At 45.2% G+C, this 22,454-nt stretch overlaps 1 protein-coding gene across 9 annotated transcripts in view; it reads left to right on the top strand.

The window, feature by feature from the left end:
* The window catches only part of LOC100380667 (cytoplasmic dynein 1 intermediate chain 1), a 127,127-nt gene that overhangs the window by 71,429 nt on the left and 33,244 nt on the right, over positions 1 to 22,454 (top strand). For all 9 annotated transcript variants that reach the window (XM_014142837.2, XM_014142836.1, XM_014142840.1 and 6 more), the window contains 2 exons: positions 19,895 to 20,041; positions 21,970 to 22,083. In XM_014142837.2, the coding sequence (XP_013998312.1) occupies positions 19,895 to 20,041; positions 21,970 to 22,083 (261 nt within the window). The remainder of the gene's footprint in view (positions 1 to 19,894; positions 20,042 to 21,969; positions 22,084 to 22,454) is intronic.

The following is a 22,454-nucleotide window of genomic DNA, read 5'->3' on the forward strand; positions in this document are numbered from 1 at the left end:
GTCTGGAAGCTGGGTTTCTATAATGTAAAGATGTCCATATTGTAGTCTGGAAGCTGGGTTTCTATAATGTAAAGATGTCCATATTGTAGTCTGGAAGCTGGGTTTCTATAATGTAAAGATGTGTGTATATTGTCACTGTGATAAAACAGGAGACATTTGGCATTGGAAGCTGTGTGAGAAGTTTACAACAAGCATTGAAATGTACAACCATACATAAAGTTAATGTCATTACAGTTCAACATTTTACAAATGAACAGTTGGTTCCTCACCCTGAATGTGGTATAGATAAGAACTAATGATACAGTAATTATCTGATACACACTCACATGCACGCACGCATGCGCACACACACCACACACATACACTCACATGCACAAAGGCACGCATACACACACACCACACACCGCTTCTCCCATGAGAGGGGTCTATTTGGGTGACTGAGTGCCGCTGCTGGGAAGATGTGTGGTGGATGAAATGATAGCGGGGGGGGTGGACAGAAATGAAAACCAAAATGGCACCTCCCAGGCACCTCCCAGGCTTTCTTGTGTCAGTCAGTATGAGTGTGGCCTGGGGCTGTGCCATGCCCTTTCATGAGAGAAATAAATAAATAAAAGACAGAGCGAAAAGGAGTCAATCTCCAATCGCTTGGCATGGGCCTCCCTCGCTTTTCTAGCTGGAGAGGGATGAAAGGAGGCAGGAGTGATCAGGGGAGAAGAGATATTGTTTTTCACTCGGGGATCTATTACAAACAGAGGTGCTCCTTTCTAGTTATCCATGGATCAGATGGATCTTAATGTGCGAGCATGTTCAGCCGTTTAACCCCCAAAACCACAGGCCGCCTTTCTTTTCTCTCTCTTCTCCTCTTCCTGAGGTAGACGAAACGCATGCGACCTCCTTTGCATACACTCATCCTATATCGGCCTCTCTTCAATCACACACGCTCAGCACTGTTAGGGCTATGCTAGGACTCTGCCAGGGCTCTGTTAGGGCTCTCCCAGGGCTCTGTTAGGGCTCTGCCAGGGCTCTGTTAGGGCTCTGCCAGGGCTCTGTTAGGGCTGTCCCAGGGCTCTGTTAGGGCTCTGCCAGGGCTCTGTTAGGGCTCTGCCAGGGCTCTGTTAGGGCTCTGTTAGGGCTCTGTTAGGGCTCTGCCAGGGCTCTGTTAGGGCTCTGCCAGGGTTCTGTTAGGTCTCTGTTAGGGCTCTGCCAGGGCTCTGTTAGGGCTCTGTTAGGGCTCTGCCAGGGCTCTGTTAGGGCTTTGCCAGGGCTCTGTTAGGGCTCTGTTAGGGCTCTGCCAGGGCTCTGTTATGGCGCTGCTAGGGCTTTGTTAGGGCTCTGCCTAGACTCTGATATGGCTCTGCTAGGGCTCTGTTAGGGCTCTGCTATGGCTCTGTTAGGGCTCTGCTATGGCTCTGTTAGGGCTCTGCTAGGGCTCTGCCAGGGCTCTGTTAGGGCTCTGCCAGGGCTCTGTTAGGGCTCTGCTAGGGCTCTGCCAGGGCTCTGTTATGGCTCTGCCAAGGCTCTGCTAGGGTTCTGCTAGGGCCCTGCTAGGGCTCTGTTAGGGCTCTGTTAGGGCTCTGCCAAGGCCCCTGCTAGGGCTCTGCCAGGGCTCTGTTAGGGCTCTGCTAGGGCCCTGTTAGGGCTCTGGTAGGGCTTTGCCAGGGCTCTGTTAGGGCTCTGTTAGGGCTCTGTTAGGGCTCTGCCAGGGCTCTGTTAGGGCTCTTCCAGGGCTCTGTTAGGGCTCTGCCAGGGCTCTCCTAGGGCAACATTTCTACAAACCTGTTTTTATGGGGTATTGTGTGTAGATTGATCAAGAAAAAATATGTAATCAATTTTAGAATAAGGCTGTAACGTAACAAAATGTGGAAAAAGTCAAAGGGTCTGAATACTTTCCGAATGCACTGTATATTGGGGTGGTTGAAATGATGTTGAATTTCATATTTCAGAGAGTAAAATGGCGTGTTTGAATCATCGTCATTGTTTCAACGTCATGCCATCAACCTAAATATGGAGGTATATTGAAATAAAATGTCAAGCCATCGTCCAACGATTTCTGCCTGAACAATGACTCCTACTGCTATACGAGGGGTAATGCACTTCATTGAGAAGGAGTCTACCATCCAAATGTCTACAGTACCTCTACTTTATGTTTAGCTTTTTTAAACAAGCTGTGTTCGATTCAGCTGAGCTATCATGTCAACACATTTAGACATCTATCAGCTTCCATATTAATTTGTGTAGACTACCTAAATAACATTCAAGAGTTGAAAGGAACTCCTCAAACTTTTTTTTCACAGTCTGTACAGTATGTGAGGTTGGGTTTATGTAGGCTACATTGACATCTGATTTTCCCAAAGGACACCATCCCCACTGGGCAAAATCTGGTTGAATCAACATTGTTTCCATGCAATTTAAAAAATATATATATTAATAATGTGATTATGTTGAATCGACGTGGAAAACTGAATGGATTTGCAAAAAGTCACCCAACTTTTAACCTAAATCTAAGGACATGGTGAATTTTTTGGGTTGATTTCACTTTAAATTCACATGAAAAACTAGACGTTGAAATGGTCATTATAATTTGTCCATGGTGGATTGGATTTCTGGAAGTTTACAAGTAGTTACCATTAGCGCTATGAATACGATGCCAAATTCATTGTATTAATAATAAACTTCTACCTTTGGATATTGCCTTCAACCAGCTTTCAACCAGTGTGTGCCCAGCAGAGTATGTAAGTGGAGCGGAGCTGGAGCGGAGCGAGGAGTGGAGCGTGCCCAATTTGACTGGAACGTGGAGCGAGTTTCCTAAAGGTTGGAGCATCTGCCTTCTCGCCCCCTCCAATTTCACTCCAGTAGCACTCACTTCATCAGCTCAGGGCGCGCCCCGTCCTCATATGCATCTGTACGCTACTTGTGTGCTGCTATAGCCCCGTGCTTTAGCTACTGTCATGGAGTTCACAAAATCTTTTCATAAAGAAACTGATAAAACACACAGGTGCTAAATCAAGGTGATTTACAAAGATGAGGACCAAAACCAAGAGAGGGAGTGTGGTGATGTAATGTCCACAACTAAAGAAATCTGAAAAGACACGTATCCTGAAAGCATGGTGGTGTACTTACTACGTGCAAATGCTAACAGAAAGGAACGAGGTGGGAAACTAGCTAAGTGTGTCAAATCAGATTTTGTTCATTTTTGTTCTATTATTTATTCAATAGGCCATCATTTATTTTGGCCCAATAGGCCTGGCATATTACCTCTTTCAAGGAGCTTTCCATTTTGATAGGGTTATTTTACCTAAAATCTTTTAGGCATACCTACAATTTTTTTATATGCATCCCTGCCCAGCCTGGCAAGAGTGGCCCGAAGGATATTTAGCATCCCCATTGGCTCCGTAAGCGCTGTGAGGGTATGTAGCATCCCCATTGGCTCCCCACGCGCTGTGAGGGTATTTAGCATCCCCATTGGCTCCCCAAGCGCTGTGAGGGTATTTAGCATCCCCATTGGCTCCCCAAGCGCTGTGAGGGTATTTAGCATCCCCATTGGCTCCCCAAGCGCTGTGAGGGTATTTAGCATCCCCATTGGCTCCCCAAGCGCTGTGAGGGTATTTAGCATCCCCACTGGTCCCCAAGCGCTGTGAGGGTATTTAGCATCCCCATTGGTCCCCAAGCGCTGTGAGGGTATTCTCCACTTCTGGCCTGCTTTCCAGGCACCATTACATCAACCTGAAGCCACAGACTCTGACCAATTTGATGTTTCTAAAAATGATTTCCGAGGCACTGTAGACTGAGCCTAATAAACCATTTTTCGTTTAATTTGTGTTTAATTCTATGTAAGTCACAGCCTATATGTGCAAATTGTGGATTATATAATGATTTAATATAACGAAATGTTGTTTAAATGCTGAGCACTTAATGTCCCTGCCAGCCTAGTGTGTCGCACTTGCAAATGCTTCACAAAGTATTTCTTTGTAGGCTATAGCCTTAAAATAATTGAAATAATATAGCTTAAATAATTCATTTTCATTCCTTCTTAGTCTCCCTGTCTGGCTCCTGACCTATTAGAGTGGTTATATGCTGTTTAATACGACATGTGAAATGATGAGCACTTCTTACGTTCACCTTTTCATGTTGTTTATTAAAGTACTTTTCATTCACATTATATGGTTTGGCTTCAATGCTTCATAACCAAATGGTAGGTCCAGGTAGTCACAAAAATAGATGGGTGTTGGTTAAATTGTGATTTTAATGAATGGAATTTGGAGCTGCAGATGGACGGGATTTCTGACCGCTCAACTCTGCTCACATACTTTGGTGCCCAGTGGGTTGTGTGTTGGTTTGTAGATGGGGGAGGACTAAGATTGAATGATATGGGGGAGGAGGGGTTATTAGTGAGGTTTGGGGGGACACTGGGGCTACATTGTGAGGGGGTTGATGTGAATGATACTGGGGCGGTAGGCATTCTGTCCTCTTCTCACAGCCCTGCCGGTGGACCCGTCATTGGCCCAAACCCTGTGTGCTCCAGTAATATCACACGACCCTCTCAAGTGGGCTGGGTCACGCCACATCAATGGCACGCCCCAAAAACCTCACCCGCACCCCTCAACCACCCGCACCCCCGCTGACACTGTCAGCTCCCATCCCACTCAGCCATATTTTTATTAATATCTCTCGGTTTCTTTTACACACCATGGCTCGCTGTGACCTGATCCCCGTGCCAGAGGGTTGGGAAAGCAGGCCTGGTTTAGAGGGAAAGGAGGGGGGAGCAGGGGAGAGAGAGAGAGAGGGGTGGGGAGAGAGGAGAGAGAGGGGGGAGGAAGCGGGGGGGAGAGAGAGAGGGGTGGGGGAGAGAGAGAGGGGGAGAGTGAGAGAGGGGAGGGAGAGGGGAAGGAGAGGGAAAGAGAGAGAGAAAGAGGAAGGAGAGAGAGGGGGGAAAGAGAGAGAGAAAGAGGGAGGAGAGAGAGGGGAGGGAGAGGGGGAAGAGAGACAGAAAGAGGGAGGAGAAAGGGGGGAGTTAGAGGGGGAAAGAAAGGAGAGAGGGGGAGGGAGAGGGAGGAGAGAGAGGGGGAAAGAGAGAGAGAAAGAGGGAGGGGGAGAGAAGAGGTATTCATAGGGTTTCTGGAGCGATTCCCACTCCAAATTATAGTGGCAGATGAAGTTGCATTTGCTCATAAAGCTTACTGGAGAAATCCTATAAAAGCCACTGTTAGCTTTGTGAGAGGAAGGTCAAAGACCCTGTGTCTGTGGGTTTTTTATAATAGACTTGTATAATAAGACATTCTTTCAACAGCTAGCTAGAGATTCTACCTCCATTATGGTGCATTGGTCTTGTTCCCTGAATTCTTTGCTGTTCAGATTCTGATGGGTAGAGGAATATGGCAACGCTAGGTAGATTAGCATTTTAAGACTTAGCAGTCTATCATTGTGTCAAAGCGTTTTTTTTTCTAATCATACTTTATCAAATCAATAGGAATTCTCACTTTAATAATCTTAATTTTTTTTTTATTTTAGTATCAATTTACGGCACTTCTCCTATGTCAATATGACTAAGGTCACTCTCACTGAAAAGAGAGAAGAAGAAGAAGAAGAGGATGAAAGAGAGAGATGGAAAGGAAAGAAAGAGAGAGGGGCCGAGAGAAGGAGAGAAAGGCTGCTTGTATTCACAAAGCCTCATTTTCTTTATCTGATGAAACAGAGATATGCTATTCCACCGGCTGTGCCAGAGACCACAGAGTGACAAAATCTGTGGGGTGTCGTAAAAAAGAGAGAGCGAGGGATGCCAAGGGAAGAGGGTTCAGTCCATCTGGTCCTCATAAGCCCTGCTGAAAACCAGATGACTGTGGTGGTGCAGCGAGAGGAGGAGAGGAGAGTATACTGTCTTGTTACTAAGTCATCCACCCCCTCTCCTCTTCCTCCCTCCCTCCCTTCCCAACACAAACTCCAGGAGTATTTTTTACCCGAGAAAGAGGGAGGCAACCAAGGAGGGAGTGTTTGTTCCTCTTTTCCATAATCCCTCTCTTTGTGCCATATTTTATCATGGGTTAGTCTGACTATTATTCTGTATAGAACCCTTCCTATTAATATAACAGGCTCTGTCACAAGCATTTCACTTCTTGAGATGATTTTAAAACATTGCCTTGGGGAAGGAAAACCCCTGTGCTTTTGCTCTGTAGGTGATGGGCCCTCGACTTGAGTTTTACCAGCGCGTTTCAATTCAGTTTCGTTGCAGAAAAATGACTTTCACTGGTGTTTTTCAGTGAAGCTGTCAGTTTAAACATCTGTTTGGTTATGGGTCTCTGATAGATGACTTTACAGGACCTGAACATACCTTGAGAGAGAGGAGAAAAGGTCTCCGAGCTACTTAACTTTGGAAATGAATGTCGGAGTTGGTAAAGAAAAAGTATATTATTTAGATATGTTCATAATACAGACTTTGCACAGAGAGTGTGCGAAATGGTTTTGACATAGGACGCTTTATGCAGGTGCTGCAAGGGCCTATATTTACTTGAATATCCACTTTGTTTCAAAGGTGCTCATTGGAATTAGATCTTAGGGCTCAAACTAACCAAACCCACATTTCAGTATTTATTCAGTTGCATGTAAACATACAGTAACTACTTTCCTATAGTGAAATGTTTTTACATATTGATTTGGGTAGTAACAGGTGGATTCCGCTGACAGACGGATGCTTCCAGACGGATGTGTGTCACAGGCAGTAGTTGGGTAAACAAAGATTGATTCAGCCTCTAATATCATTGGCTGGATCCAAAGTGGCAACCTATTCCCTATATCGTGCACTACTTTTGACCATGGCCCATAGAGCTCTGGTCAAAAGTAGTGCACTATGTAGGGAATAGGGTGCCATTTGGGGGAAGCAACCTCTGCCTCATATTAACTTATCTGTTAATAACACAACATGACATCTGAATGGGGAAATACTTGAATGTATCAACCAATTCCTTACGGGAAGAAGTCATAAATCGTTTTATGAGGACAAATTGAAGTAACCTTCAGTAGCTGACGATATACAGTCTGTCAGTGTAATTCACGACCGTACGTGTTGATATATGACAACTGAATAAGGCTTTTATGTAGCGCCCAGTTCATTTCTGGCAGACTTTGCAAACTGCGCTATAGGGTTACAAACAGAGCTAATGTCTGTAGCTGATTCAGTAGGCCTACAGACAAGGATAGTGGTGAAATAAGGTGCGGTTTAAACTTTAAAAGACTGGGAATTCTTAGTTTACTTAAAGGATTTCTCCACTTTAGATGAAGCGCCTGATAGGGTCAGAAGTCTGCGGAACATATGGAGTGAATATCCAGTCTTTTTTTAATCGTTTTTTTCTGTCGTTACTATTAAGCTTAGTGATTTATTAGTAATGATAACTCTGGCAAGGAGAGTAACGTTACATCATGTCATATTGCGAGCAGGGGATCTTCCAGACGTTTATAGAACGGAATAATTGATGACTTCTGGTAATGAGATAGAAGATTAAAGTTAGTATTTATCATGGTTATTACTCAGAGAGATGGATGTTTGACGAGGCCTGGTAGTATACCAGGTAGTATACCTCAACCTCATTCTAGGAGAAATGAACAGGCTGCTCTTCGTCAGCTTTCTCCTATTTCACCATGATTCTTCAAAGTCATGTGGGAATAATTTGCGGTAAATAAATTCATTTCTCTTAAGTCTCTTTCTAACAATCTATCGTATAACTTACATCCCTTTCCAGAGGGAAAGTTTGATCAAATGAAGACACTTATATACAGTAGGCAACTTAGGTTTCAAGTTTACAGTTTTTACTATCACAAGCACTAGTACTGAACATTGAAAATGTCTCAGTAGCTATATACAGGGTCAGTTCCAGGGTCAGTAGCTATATACAGGGTCAGTTCCAGGGTCAGTAGCTATATACAGGGTCAGTTCCAGGGTCAGTAGCTATATACAGGGTCAGTTCCAGGGTCAGTAGCTATATACAGGGTCAGTTCCAGGGTAAATAGCTATATACAGGGTCAGTTCCAGGGTCAGTAGCTATATACAGGGTCAGTTCCAGGGTCAGTAGCTATATACAGGGTCAGTTCCAGGGTCAGTAGCTATATACAGGGTCAGTTCCAGGGTCAGTAGCTATATACAGGGTCAGTTCCAGGGTCAGTAGCTATATACAGGGTCAGTTCCAGGGTCAGTAGCTATATACAGGGTCAGTTCCAGGGTCAGTAGCTATATACAGGGTCAGTTCCAGGGTCAGTAGCTATATACAGGGTCAGTTCCAGGGTCAGTAGCTATATACAGGGTCAGTTCCAGGGTAAATAGCTATATACAGGGTCAGTTCCAGGGTCAGTAGCTATATACAGGGTCAGTTCCAGGGTCAGTAGCTATATACAGGGTCAGTTCCAGGGTCAGTAGCATTATACAGGTCAGTTCCAGGGTCAGTAGCTATATACAGGGTCAGTTCCAGGGTCAGTAGCTATATACAGGGTCAGTTCCAGGGTCAGTAGCTATATACAGGGTCAGTTCCAGGGTCAGTAGCTATATACAGGGTCAGTTCCAGGGTCAGTAGCTATATACAGGGTCAGTTCCAGGGTAAATAGCTATATACAGGGTCAGTTCCAGGGTCAGTAGCTATATACAGGGTCAGTTCCAGGGTCAGTAGCTATATACAGGGTCAGTTCCAGGGTCAGTAGCTATATACAGGGTCAGTTCCAGGGTCAGTAGCTATATACAGGGTCAGTTCCAGGGTCAGTAGCTATATACAGGGTCAGTTCCAGGGTCAGTAGCTATATACAGGGTCAGTTCCAGGGTCAGTAGCTATATACAGGGTCAGTTCCAGGGTCATTAGCTATATACAGGGTCAGTTCCAGGGTCAGTAGCTATATACAGGGTCAGTTCCAGGGTCAGTAGCTATATACAGGGTCAGTTCCAGGGTCATTAGCTATATACAGGGTCAGTTCCAGGGTCAGTAGCTATATACAGGGTCAGTTCCAGGGTCAGTAGCTATATACAGGGTCAGTTCCAGGGTCAGTAGCTATATACAGGGTCAGTTCCAGGGTCAGTAGCTATATACAGGGTCAGTTCCAGGGTCAGTAGCTATATACAGGGTCAGTTCCAGGGTAAATAGCTATATACAGGGTCAGTTCCAGGGTCAGTAGCTATATACAGGGTCAGTTCCAGGGTCAGTAGCTATATACAGGGTCAGTTCCAGGGTCAGTAGCTATATACAGGGTCAGTTCCAGGGTCAGTAGCTATATACAGGGTCAGTTCCAGGGTCAGTAGCTATATACAGGGTCAGTTCCAGGGTCATTAGCTATATACAGGGTCAGTTCCAGGGTCAGTAGCTATATACAGGGTCAGTTCCAGGGTCAGTAGCTATATACAGGGTCAGTTCCAGGGTCATTAGCTATATACAGGGTCAGTTCCAGGGTCAGTAGCTATATACAGGGTCAGTTCCAGGGTCAGTAGCTATATACAGGGTCAGTTCCAGGGTCAGTAGCTATATACAGGGTCAGTTCCAGGGTCAGTAGCTATATACAGGGTCAGTTCCAGGGTCAGTAGCTATATACAGGGTCAGTTCCAGGGTCAGTAGCTATATACAGGGTCAGTTCCAGGGTCAGTAGCTATATACAGGGTCAGTTCCAGGGTCAGTAGCTATATACTTGTCAGTTCCAGGGTCAGTAGCTATATACAGGGTCAGTTCCAGGGTCAGTAGCTATATACAGGGTCAGTTCCAGGGTCAGTAGCTATATACAGGGTCAGTTCCAGGGTCAGTAGATATATACAGGGTCAGTTCCAGGGTCAGTAGCTATATACAGGGTCAGTTCCAGGGTCAGTAGCTATATACAGGGTCAGTTCCAGGGTCATTAGCTATATACAGGGTCAGTTCCAGGGTCAGTAGCTATATACAGGGTCAGTTCCAGGGTAAATAGCTATATACAGGGTCAGTTCCAGGGTCAGTAGCTATATACAGGGTCAGTTCCAGGGTCATTAGCTATATACAGGGTCAGTTCCAGGGTCAGTAGCTATATACAGGGTCAGTTCCAGGGTCAGTAGCTATATACAGGGTCAGTTCCAGGGTCAGTAGCTATATACAGGGTCAGTTCCAGGGTCAGTAGCTATATACAGGGTCAGTTCCAGGGTCAGTAGCTATATACAGGGTCAGTTCCAGGGTCAGTAGCTATATACAGGGTCAGTTCCAGGGTCAGTAGCTATATACAGGGTCAGTTCCAGGGTAAATAGCTATATACAGGGTCAGTTCCAGGGTAAATAGCTATATACAGGGTCAGTTCCAGGGTCATTAGCTATATACAGGGTCAGTTCCAGGGTCATTAGCTATATACAGGGTCAGTAGCTATATACAGGGTCAGTTCCAGGGTCATTAGCTATATACAGGGTCAGTAGCTATATACAGGGTCAGTTCCAGGGTCATTAGCTATATGCAGGGTCAGTTCCAGGGTCATTAGCTATATACAGGGTCAGTAGCTATATACAGGGTCAGTTCCAGGGTCATTAGCTATATACAGGGTCAGTTCCAGGGTCATTAGCTATATACAGGGTCAGTAGCTATATACAGGGTCAGTTCCAGGGTCATTAGCTATATACAGTGTCAGTTCCAGGGTCATTAGCTATATACAGGGTCAGTAGCTATATACAGGGTCAGTTCCAGGGTCTGTAGCTATATACAGGGTCAGTTCCAGGGTCATTAGCTATATACAGGGTCAGTTCCAGGGTCAGTAGCTATATACAGGGTCAGTTCCAGGGTCAGTAGCTATATACAGGGTCAGTTCCAGGGTCATTAGCTATATACAGGGTCAGTTCCAGGGTCAGTAGCTATATACAGGGTCAGTTCCAGGGTAAATAGCTATATACAGGGTCAGTTCCAGGGTCAGTAGCTATATACAGGGTCAGTTCCAGGGTCATTAGCTATATACAGGGTCAGTTCCAGGGTCAGTAGCTATATACAGGGTCAGTTCCAGGGTCAGTAGCTATATACAGGGTCAGTTCCAGGGTCAGTAGCTATATACAGGGTCAGTTCCAGGGTCAGTAGCTATATACAGGGTCAGTTCCAGGGTCAGTAGCTATATACAGGGTCAGTTCCAGGGTCAGTAGCTATATACAGGGTCAGTTCCAGGGTCAGTAGCTATATACAGGGTCAGTTCCAGGGTCAGTAGCTATATACAGGGTCAGTTCCAGGGTCAGTAGCTATATACAGGGTCAGTTCCAGGGTCAGTAGCTATATACAGGGTCAGTTCCAGGGTCAGTAGCTATATACAGGGTCAGTTCCAGGGTCAGTAGCTATATACAGGGTCAGTTCCAGGGTCATTAGCTATATACAGGGTCAGTTCCAGGGTCATTAGCTATATACAGGGTCAGTAGCTATATACAGGGTCAGTTCCAGGGTCATTAGCTATATACAGGGTCAGTAGCTATATACAGGGTCAGTTCCAGGGTCATTAGCTATATGCAGGGTCAGTTCCAGGGTCATTAGCTATATACAGGGTCAGTAGCTATATACAGGGTCAGTTCCAGGGTCATTAGCTATATACAGGGTCAGTTCCAGGGTCATTAGCTATATACAGGGTCAGTAGCTATATACAGGGTCAGTTCCAGGGTCATTAGCTATATACAGTGTCAGTTCCAGGGTCATTAGCTATATACAGGGTCAGTAGCTATATACAGGGTCAGTTCCAGGGTCTGTAGCTATATACAGGGTCAGTTCCAGGGTCATTAGCTATATACAGGGTCAGTTCCAGGGTCAGTAGCTATATACAGGGTCAGTTCCAGGGTCAGTAGCTATATACAGGGTCAGTTCCAGGGTCATTAGCTATATACAGGGTCAGTTCCAGGGTCAGTAGCTATATACAGGGTCAGTTCCAGGGTAAATAGCTATATACAGGGTCAGTTCCAGGGTCAGTAGCTATATACAGGGTCAGTTCCAGGGTCATTAGCTATATACAGGGTCAGTTCCAGGGTCAGTAGCTATATACAGGGTCAGTTCCAGGGTCAGTAGCTATATACAGGGTCAGTTCCAGGGTCAGTAGCTATATACAGGGTCAGTTCCAGGGTCAGTAGCTATATACAGGGTCAGTTCCAGGGTCAGTAGCTATATACAGGGTCAGTTCCAGGGTCAGTAGCTATATACAGGGTCAGTTCCAGGGTCAGTAGCTATATACAGGGTCAGTTCCAGGGTCAGTAGCTATATACAGGGTCAGTTCCAGGGTAAGTAGCTATATACAGGGTCAGTTCCAGGGTCATTAGCTATATACAGGGTCAGTAGCAGGGTCAGTTCCAGGGTCATTAGCTATATACAGGGTCAGTAGCTATATACAGGGTCAGTTCCAGGGTCATTAGCTATATACAGGGTCAGTTCCAGGGTCTTAGCTATATACAGGGTCAGTTCCAGGGTCATTAGCTATATACAGGGTCAGTAGCTATATACAGGGTCAGTTCCAGGGTCATTAGCTATATACAGGGTCAGTAGCTATATACAGGGTCAGTTCCAGGGTCATTAGCTATATGCAGGGTCAGTTCCAGGGTCATTAGCTATATACAGGGTCAGTAGCTATATACAGGGTCAGTTCCAGGGTCATTAGCTATATACAGGGTCAGTTCCAGGGTCATTAGCTATATACAGGGTCAGTAGCTATATACAGGGTCAGTTCCAGGGTCATTAGCTATATACAGGGTCAGTTCCAGGGTCAGTAGCTATATACAGGGTCAGTTCCAGGGTCATTAGCTATATACAGGGTCAGTTCCAGGGTCTGTAGCTATATACAGGGTCAGTAGCTATATACAGGGTCAGTTCCAGGGTCTGTAGCTATATACAGGGTCAGTTCCAGGGTCATTAGCTATATACAGGGTCAGTTCCAGGGTCAGTAGCTATATACAGGGTCAGTTCCAGGGTCAGTAGCTATATACAGGGTCAGTTCCAGGGTCATTAGCTATATACAGGGTCAGTTCCAGGGTCAGTGCCTATACCATATTTACAATGTGCCGGGATGCTGGAGTGGGTGGGTTAGATATGGGGTTAAGGTGACTAAGCATCATGATATATGATAAACAGAGTAGCAGCATATACACTGAGTGTACAAACATGAAGAACACCTTCCTAATATTGAGTTGCACCCCCTTTTGCCCTCAGAACAGCCTCAATTTGTCAGGCCATGGACTACAAGGTGTTGAAAGCGTTCCACAGGGATGCTGGCCCATGTTGACTCCAATACTTCCCACAGTTGTGTCAAGTTGACTGGATGTCCTTTGGGTGGAGGACCATTCTTGATACACATGGGAAACTGCATGAAAAATCCAGCAGCGTTGCAGTCTGGCACATACTGTACTACCATACTCCGTTCAAAGGAACTTTAATCTTTTGTCTTGCCCATTCTCTCTTTGAATGGCACACATACACAATCCATGTCTCAATTTTCTCAAGGCTTAAAAATCCTTCTTTAATCTGTCTCCTCCCCTTCATCTACACTGATTGAAGTGGATTTAACAAGTGACATCAATAAGGGTTCATAGCTTTTACCTGGTCAGTGTATTTCATGGAAAGAGCAGGTGCTCTTAATATTTTTTCCACTCAGTGTATGATGATTATATGTGAGTGTGTGTGCATGTATAGTGTGAGTGTGTGTGTGTGTGTAGAATGTGCATAGAGAATAAAATACAATGCTCAACTCAGATAGTCCGTGTAGACGTGTTGTTAGCAGTCTTATGGCTTGGGGATAGAAGCTGTTCAGGAGCCTGTTGGTGTCAGACTTGATGGTCCAGTACCGCTTGCCCGCCGGAGTCTTTAACAATTTTACAGGCCTTCCTTTCACACTGCCTGGTATAGAGGTCCTGGATGGCAGGGAGCTCGGCCCCTGCGATGTACTGGGCTGTCGGCACCACCCTCTGTAGCGCCATCGAGTGCAGTGCAGTTGCCATACCAAGCAGTGATGCAGCCAGTCAAGATGCTGTCTATGGGGCAGCTGTAGAACTTTTTGAGGATTTGAGGGCGCATGCTAAATCTTTCAACCTCCTTCACGACTGTTTGCATGTGTGTGGACCATTTCAGGTCCCTAGTGATTTGGACACTGAGGATCTTGAAGCGTTCGACTGACCCACTCCCCTCCATTTGTTATTGATGAAGAGGCATACCCCTCCCCCTCTCAATTTCCCTGAATCCAATGTCCTGTCTGCTCTGTGAATGGAGAATCCATTGAGTTGGATAGCCTTGGGGGATCTTGTTCGCAAATCCGCGTTTGGAGATCATCTATCTTATTATTAAGAGACTGTACATTGGCCAATAGAATGGAGGGAAGAGGTGGCCGGTTTTCCCTTCATCTTAATCTCGCCAGTCTCTCCTCCCTTAATCTCGCCAGTCTCTAGTCCCTTAATCTCACCAGTATCTCCTCCCTTAATCTCGCCAGTCTCTCCTCCCTTAATCTCGCCAGTCTCTCCTCCCTTAATCTCGCCAGTCTCTCCTCCCTTAATCTCACCAGTCTCTCCTCCCTTAATCTCACCAGTCTCTCCTCCCTTAATCTCGCCAGTCTCTCCTCCCTTAATCTCGCCAGTCTCTCCTCCCTTAATCTCACCAGTCTCTCCTCCCTTAATCTCGCCAGTCTCTCCTCCCTTAATCTCACCAGTCTCTTTTCTCCCTTAATCTCGCCAATCTCTCCTCCCTCTTTTTTGCCTGCGTTTCCTCTTCGGTAGCCCAAACATTTTGTCGGAATTACACAAAGAGCCTAGGCCGATGAGTCGAAGTTGAATTTGAAGCCGGAATTGAGGTTAGCAACTGCAGATTTGATGTTCAACAGTTCTTGTCTATCATAGGAGATGATAGCGGATAAGCACCAAAATAATCACAAAATGGCAAAGTTGGGTCCGGGTTTGCAAGACGGTACAGTACGGCGACATTTTAACAGGTGCTTTTAATAAGGCTGGCGGTCTGCTCTGTGGCTAAGTACTCCTCTCCTTATTATTTTGGGTTACACTCCTTCATTAGTCCTCTGATGAATGTCTTGGTAGGAGAGTAGAGGAGTGGTGATCCTCTTGTTGTGGGGACCCCACCGGGCTGGGCCGGGCGTTCATTATCCCTGTAATGAAGCAGCCCTGTCTGAGGAGCGTGGCCCTGACGGCAGACCCAACCACAGACAGCCGCAGGGTCAAAGATCAGGCCTGGGGCCTCTGATGTGCTGATTGAAATGGCTGCCTGATGTACATCTACTGTACATCAGAGATGGGGCTTAAGGATCGGGGGCCTAGCTTAGCGAAGTTAACATTTAGGAACATGTGAGGGCTATATTAAAGGGGCAATCTGGGATTCAAACAACAGCAAACCTATATGTCATTCATTTATAAGTAAGAAAATGTATGCAACAATCGCAAAGTGCCCCCTTTAATGGCGAAAGAGAAGCGAGGAGACCGACTTAGTTTAGATGGATGAAGAAAAAATCTCACTCAAACAAGTGTGCTTGTGAGTGAGGGAGGGATAAATAAGTGTTGAGTGAGAGAGTTAGCATTATATTAGCCTTGTGTGCCACGCTTCTAGGCTGTCCTAGGCTGATGAACAAGAACACCATTATATCTTATTAAGACGTTGATCAATGGGTTGTGGTTTTTTACTGGTGTCTTTGTGGCCTTCAACAAGTTAAAGTCTATTGAATCTGACTTTATAATACACTGTGTCTGTGTAGCATATTTTTGTACAGTATGTCTTTGTATGGACTGTATGTGTCGTTTATGTATTATTTCATATTTAGGCTATACATTTATATATCATTGCATAACGCTACCCACTTTTACATTCAAACCCAGTCACCCGGTGGTAACTTACTGAAATCTAAATATTTAAAATAAACCGAGAATATTTAGAATAGAGTCTAAATATTCTCGGTCAGCATCAAACATTGTGTGTTAATGGATTTGAACCTTAATCCAGATTCCCCTGCTGTTCCCCATGGGTAAATAAACTTCTCAGGGATGGTTTCTGATGGCCAACACAATACTTTATTTTTACCCATAAAGCTCAGTTTATTTTGAGTCTCAGTTTGGAAAAACACTTCACATCTGAGACTCTTCTGTAGCCGTTCTGGAAGGAGAGAAAGAAGGAGAGAAAGAAAGAAAGTAAGAAAAGAAAGAGAAGCGTGTTTTCTTTTGCTTTGGTTTGTTTTCCAGTCCTCTTTAAAATGAACTCGAGGTGCAGGACTTGGCGGTTGCACATGTTGTGGTGGGGGAGAGACAGAGACGGAGAGAGAGCGCGAGAGACTGAGAGAGACAGACGGAGAGAGTCTCTCTTCTCTTTGTTTTACTCACTCATAAAACAGTAGATCTTAAAGAGAAAAGAAAACAATCCCACCACACTGTATCCCTATTTCACTTTAACCAGATCAAATGGGCTCTCCTCAATGTGTAAACAGGGAAAAGTACTGCCAGTGGACCGTGTATGGTTCAGTTCTGGTTCAAGAGAACATTTGGTCAACACAGAGAGAGTGGTTTATGTTTATGCAGTGGTAGGTACAGTAGATATTACGGGTTAAATTGTATCAGTTCTGGAAATGCAGTACTGTACTCAGGACACAGAGTTGATTTGATGACTAGAAGACATTGTTATGACAAGAGCCTAGAGTTTTACCTGACCAGGTCACAATCTGGTCAGTAAACTCAGGGCCCTACTCAGAAAAGTATACCACTGGTTATAGTATACCACTGGTTGTAGTAAATCACTGGTTGTAGTATACCACTGGTTGTAGTAAATCACTGGTTGTAGTATACCACTGGTTGTAGTATACCACTGGTTGTAGTATACCACTGGTTATAGTATACCACTGGTTGTAGTATACCACTGGTTGTAGTATACCACTGGTTGTAGTAAATCACTGGTTGTAGTAAATCACTGGTTGTAGTATACCACTGGTTGTAGAGGTGCAGGACTTGGCGAGAGATTGGTTGTAGTATACCACTGGTTGTAGTAAATCACTGGTTGTAGTATACCACTGGTTGTAGTAAATCCCTGGTTGTAGTAAATCACTGGTTGTAGTATACCACTGGTTGTAGTATATCACTGGTTGTAGTATACCACTGGTTGTAGTAAATCACTGGTTGTAGTATACTACTGGTTGTAGTAAATCACTGGTTGTAGTATACCACTGGTTGTAGTAAATCACTGGTTGTAGTAAATCACTGGTTGTAGTATGCCACTGGTTGTAAATATTGTTTAATAATTATGAAAAATATGAATAACATTCCACGTATGAGTCCACTAGGTAATTAGACTGCAGGAAAGGGCTACAGTGCACTTCATTTGATCAGGGCCGAGGGAATAGGGTTCCATTTGGGACTTAGCTCGAGGGTATGCATGCAGAGGAAAGGCAGACGTCTTGCTCTCGGACAATACTCCTTCTTCACCAGCTTTGAGGATAAACACAGTGCCACCGACGCGGCCCGCTCCCAAGGACTGTGGGCTCTGTGGCCGACGTGAGTAAGACATTTAAGCGTGTTAACCCTCGCAAGGCTGCTAGCCCAGATGGCATCCCAAGCCACATCCTCAGAGCATGCGCAGACCATTGGCTGGAATGTTTACGGACATATTCAATCTCTCCCTATCCCAGTCTGCTGTCCCCACTTGCTTCAAGATGTCCACCATTGTTCCTGTACCCGAGAAAGCAAAGGTAACTGAACTAAATGACTATCGCCCTGTAGCACTCACTTCTGTCATCATGAAGTGCTATGAGAGACTATTCAAGGATCATATCACCTCGACCCTACCAGTCACCCTAGACCCACTTCAATTTGTTGACCAATCAATAGGTCCACAGACGATGCAATCGCCATCACACTGCATACTGCCCTATCCCATCTGGACAAGGGGAATACCTATGTAAGAATGCTGTTAATTTACTATAGGTCAGCCTTCAACACCATAGGACCCTCCAAGCTCATCATTAAGCTCGGGGCCTTGGGTCTGAACCCCGCCCTGTGCAACTGGGTCCTGGACTTCCTGACGGGCCGCCCCCAGGTGGTGAATCTAGGAAAAAATGCCTCCACTTCACTGATCCTCAACACAGGGGCCCCACAAGGGTGCGTGCTCAGCCCCCTCCTGTACTCCCTGTTCACCCATGACTGCGTGACCATGCACGCCTCCAACTCAATCATCAAGTTTGCAGACGACACAACAGTAGTAGGCCTGATTACCAACAATGACAAGCAGCCTACAGGGAGGAGGTGAGGACCCTGGTAGAGTGGTTCCAGGAAAATAACCTCAACGTTAACAAAATGAAAGAGATGATCGTGGACTTCAGGAAACAGCAGAGGGGGCTGAAGAGGAGGCTGAAGAAATGAGCAGAGGAGGCTGAAGAAATGAGTCATGGCCCCTAAGACCCTTATAAACTTCTACAGATGCACAATTGAGAGCATCCTGACGGGCTGTATCACCACCTGGTACGGCAACTGCACCTCCCGCAACCTCAGGGCTCTCCAGGGGGTGGTGCGGTCTGCCCAACGCATCACCGGGGGCAAACTACCTGCCCTCCAGGACACCTACAGCACCCGATGTCACAGGAAGGCCAAAAAGATCATCAAGGACAACAACCACCCGAGCCACTGCCTGTTCACCCCGCTATCATCCAGAAGGCGAGGTCAGTACAGGTGCATCAAAGCTGGTACAGAGAGACTGAAAAACAGCTTCTATCTCAAGGCCATCAGACTGTTAAATAGCCATCACTAGCCGGCTACCACCCGGTTACTCAACCCTGCACCTTATAGGCTGCTGCCCCATGTACATAGACTTGGAATCACTGGTTACTTTAAAAATGGAACACTAGTCACTTGAATAATGTTTACATACTGCTTTACTCATCTCATATGTGTATACTGTATTCTATTCTACTGTATTTTAGTCATTGCCACGCCGACATTGCTCAATCTAATATTTCTATATATCTTAATTTCATTCTTTTACTTTTAGATTTGTGTGTATTGTTGTAAATTGTTAGATACTACTGCACTGTTGGAGCTAGGAACACAAGCATTTCGCTACACCCGCAATAACATCTGCTAAATATGTGTATGTGACCAATACAATTTGATTTGATTTGATTTGAGAATAGAGGCCACTTTGCAATCTGCACGCTGAGACCGTGGAAGAAGCCATATGTGATGCTCAGTGAAGAGGAAACAGAACTCAATAAACAAAGCGCCAGAGAGCGCCACGCTTGTCATGATGGAGGTTACACTTGGCGCTCTGCTGGCTCCTGCAGGGTTTGATGCGGTAATATAAATTGTCTGGGGCCACAATCCTCCACATTGTCTCTGTCGTTACCCCCATGTCACCCCTCTCCTCTCCTCAGTAGACCCTGTACAGTCAACTCATCATCTCTTTCTCCCTCTCTCCTACCCCCCTCCCTCGCTACCCCACTTCTCTCTCACCCTCCCTCTCTCTTTCACAACTCTGTTGTGCTCTCTCTCCCCCTCTCTCTCTTTGTCTCTCTCTCTCTCTTACGCTCTCTCTCTTTATATCTCTCTCTCTCTTACCCTCTCGCTCTCTTTCTTGCTCTCTCTCGCTCTCTCACTCTCTCTCACTCTCTCTCGCTTTCTCTCACTCTCTTGCGTTCTCACTCTCTCTCTTACCCTCGCTTACTCTCTCTGTCTGGCGCTCTCTCTTTCTCTCTCGCTCTCTCTTTCTCTCTTTCTCTCTCTCTCTCTCGTACCCTCTCTCACTCTCTCTCTCTCTTGCGCTCTCTCTCCTCTCTCACGCTCTCCCTCTCTCTCTCGCTCTCTCTCTATATATATCTCTCTTACTCCAACTCCTCTCTTCTTCTATTGTTCGCTTTCTGCGCATCTGTCTTCCATCACTTCTTTCTCTCTCCCTCTATCCCCCTTTTTTTCTCTCCTACCCCTTCCTTTATTTCTCCCTCTGTTCTCCAGTCTCCCGTGGTGTCAGTGGGTTTTGCTAGGTTCCATCCTAACCTGGTGGTGGGGGGGACCTACTCTGGCCAGATAGTCCTGTGGGACAACCGCAGCCACCGCAGAACTCCTGTACAGAGAACCCCCCTCTCAGCTGCAGCTCACACGGTAAGTCCACAGTGCAGTCCACCCTATTCCATTTATAGTACACTACTTTTTACCAGCGCACTATGGGCCCTTGTCAAAAGTAGTGCACTATATAGGAAATAAGCTGCCATTTGGGATGCACAATAAGTCTCCATATGCACTGAGCCACACTGTGTATTCACCTTCAACGTATTTTACTGGTTTAGAGGTGGTCATACACTATATTCACATCCAGAGCTGCAACACACTGAAACCCTGCAATCCCTGAGGGCATTAAAAACATATAAGATGAAGAATAGAAATGTCCATGTACATCCTATATCCAGGGTTCCCCGAATTTGGCCCGTGGGTGGTTTTATTTGGCCCGCTTAGTTATCTGAGCAAAAAAATCAAAAACTATATTTTTGGTTTACATTTTTTTATTGTTGGACATAAAATACTATAAAAACACCAGGAAATCAGCTCCAAGTGATTTTAATTTTGGAAATCTGTTTCCAAGTATTCCCACGCACAATAGAGAGACGTGATCGTATGCAAATGCAAGTAAGGTTTGAAATGATTATGTTTTAAGTCAAATATTATCTGTTTGGGCTTCTTGTGGTCAATTTGCAGTCTACCAATGATTTGTAATTATGTTCCGGTCCCCTGAACATCCCCTCAATAAAAAATTGTCCTGCGGCTGAGTCTAGTTGATGATCCCTTCTATATGGCTCTCGAGTGGCGCAGTGGTCTAAGGCACTGCATCTCAGTGCAAGAGGCGTCACTACAGTCCCTGGTTCGAATCCAGGCTGTATCCCATCCGGCCGTGATTGGGAGTCCCATAGGGCGGCAAACAATTGGCCCAGCATCTTCTGGGTTTGGCCGGTGTAGGCCGTCATTGTAAATAAGAATTTGTCCTTAACTGACTTGCCTAGTTAAATAAAGGTTAAATAAAAAAATATATATATCCTATCCTGTGTCCTGTATGTTATCTACTGTAACTACCTTCTTAACCTCAATCTATTCACCCCAACAAACCCATTGAGCCATAACACATTGTGAATACCACCCAAGGCAGCCAATAACGTTTATTGGTAGTGGTGGGGGGCTTATTGTATGTCTAGGCCCGCCTGCTCTCTGAAAAGGGCCTTTGTGGGTGAAAAAACAAAACAATTTGAGGTCAATAATGAGATAATGGTTTCACACAACACATTGTATTTGCACAGCGCTGGATGCCGATGCTAAGTTGGAGTAAGGGGCTGTTGCACATTGATATCTCTTCACTCAATAAGAGCTTTCTGTCATCTCAGTGTTGCAGGAAGACAATATTTTACATGTTTGTGCATATTCAGGTTATACCTGCTGATAACTTTCATAAGATATTGAAATGTGTGTGAAATAATATAAAGTATACTGCCTTATTCACATGTAGAGCTATTTAAACAACAACACTATGATGTAGATCCAAATTAAATAACTGAATTGGAATAGTGTGTTTTTTCATTGCCATTCCCTTTCTGTGTCTTTACTTCCTGTGTCTGTCTTCCTCTGTCGGTGCTGTCTGTACTGCGTGTGTCTGTCCCTCCTGTGTCTGTACTCCCTGTGTCTGTACTGTATGTACTTCCTGTGTCTGTACTTCCCATGTTTTTATTTCCTTTGTACGTCCTTCCTGTGTCTATCCTTCCTGTGCCTGTACTTCCTGTGTTTTTATTTCCTGTGTATATCCTTCCTGTGTCTGTCCTTCCTGTGCCTGTACTTCCTGTGTTTTTATTTCCTGTGTCTCTACTGTCTGTACTTCCTGCGTTTTTATTTCCTGTGTCTGTCTCTCCTGTGTCAGTACTTTGTGTCTGTCCTTCCTGTGTCTGTCCCTGCTGTGTCTGCACTTCCTGTGTCTGTACTGTCTGTACTTCCTGTTTCTGTACTGTCTGTCCTTCCTGCGTCTGTACTGTCTGTCCTTCCTGTGTCTGTAGCACCCGGTGTACTGTGTGAACGTGGTGGGAACACAGAACGCCAACAACCTGATCACCGTGTCCACAGATGGCAGGATGTGCTCCTGGAGTCTTGACATGCTCTCTCAGCCACAGGTAAGAGCTGATCCGACATCAGTCAATAATGATCTGTATCATTAAGGCCCATCTCTTCAAACTGATTCAGAGTCTGCAATAGATTAGATAATCACATATGACATAGGGAATATTGTCATTAAAGAGATTGGTACTATAACTGACTCATATAAACAGTGTAGCTAATACCATGACAAAGCCCTATCAAACAGTGTAGCTAATACCATGACAAAGCCCTATCAAACAGTGTAGCTAATACCATGACAAAGCCCTATCAAACAGTGTAGCTAATACCATGACAAAGCCCTATCAAACAGTGTAGCTAATACCATGACAAAGCCCTATCAAACAGTGTAGCTAATACCATGACAAAACCCTATCAAACAGTGTAG

This window comes from Salmo salar, chromosome ssa14, assembly GCF_905237065.1.
Source record: "Salmo salar chromosome ssa14, Ssal_v3.1, whole genome shotgun sequence".
NCBI classification, from domain to species: domain Eukaryota; kingdom Metazoa; phylum Chordata; class Actinopteri; order Salmoniformes; family Salmonidae; genus Salmo; species Salmo salar.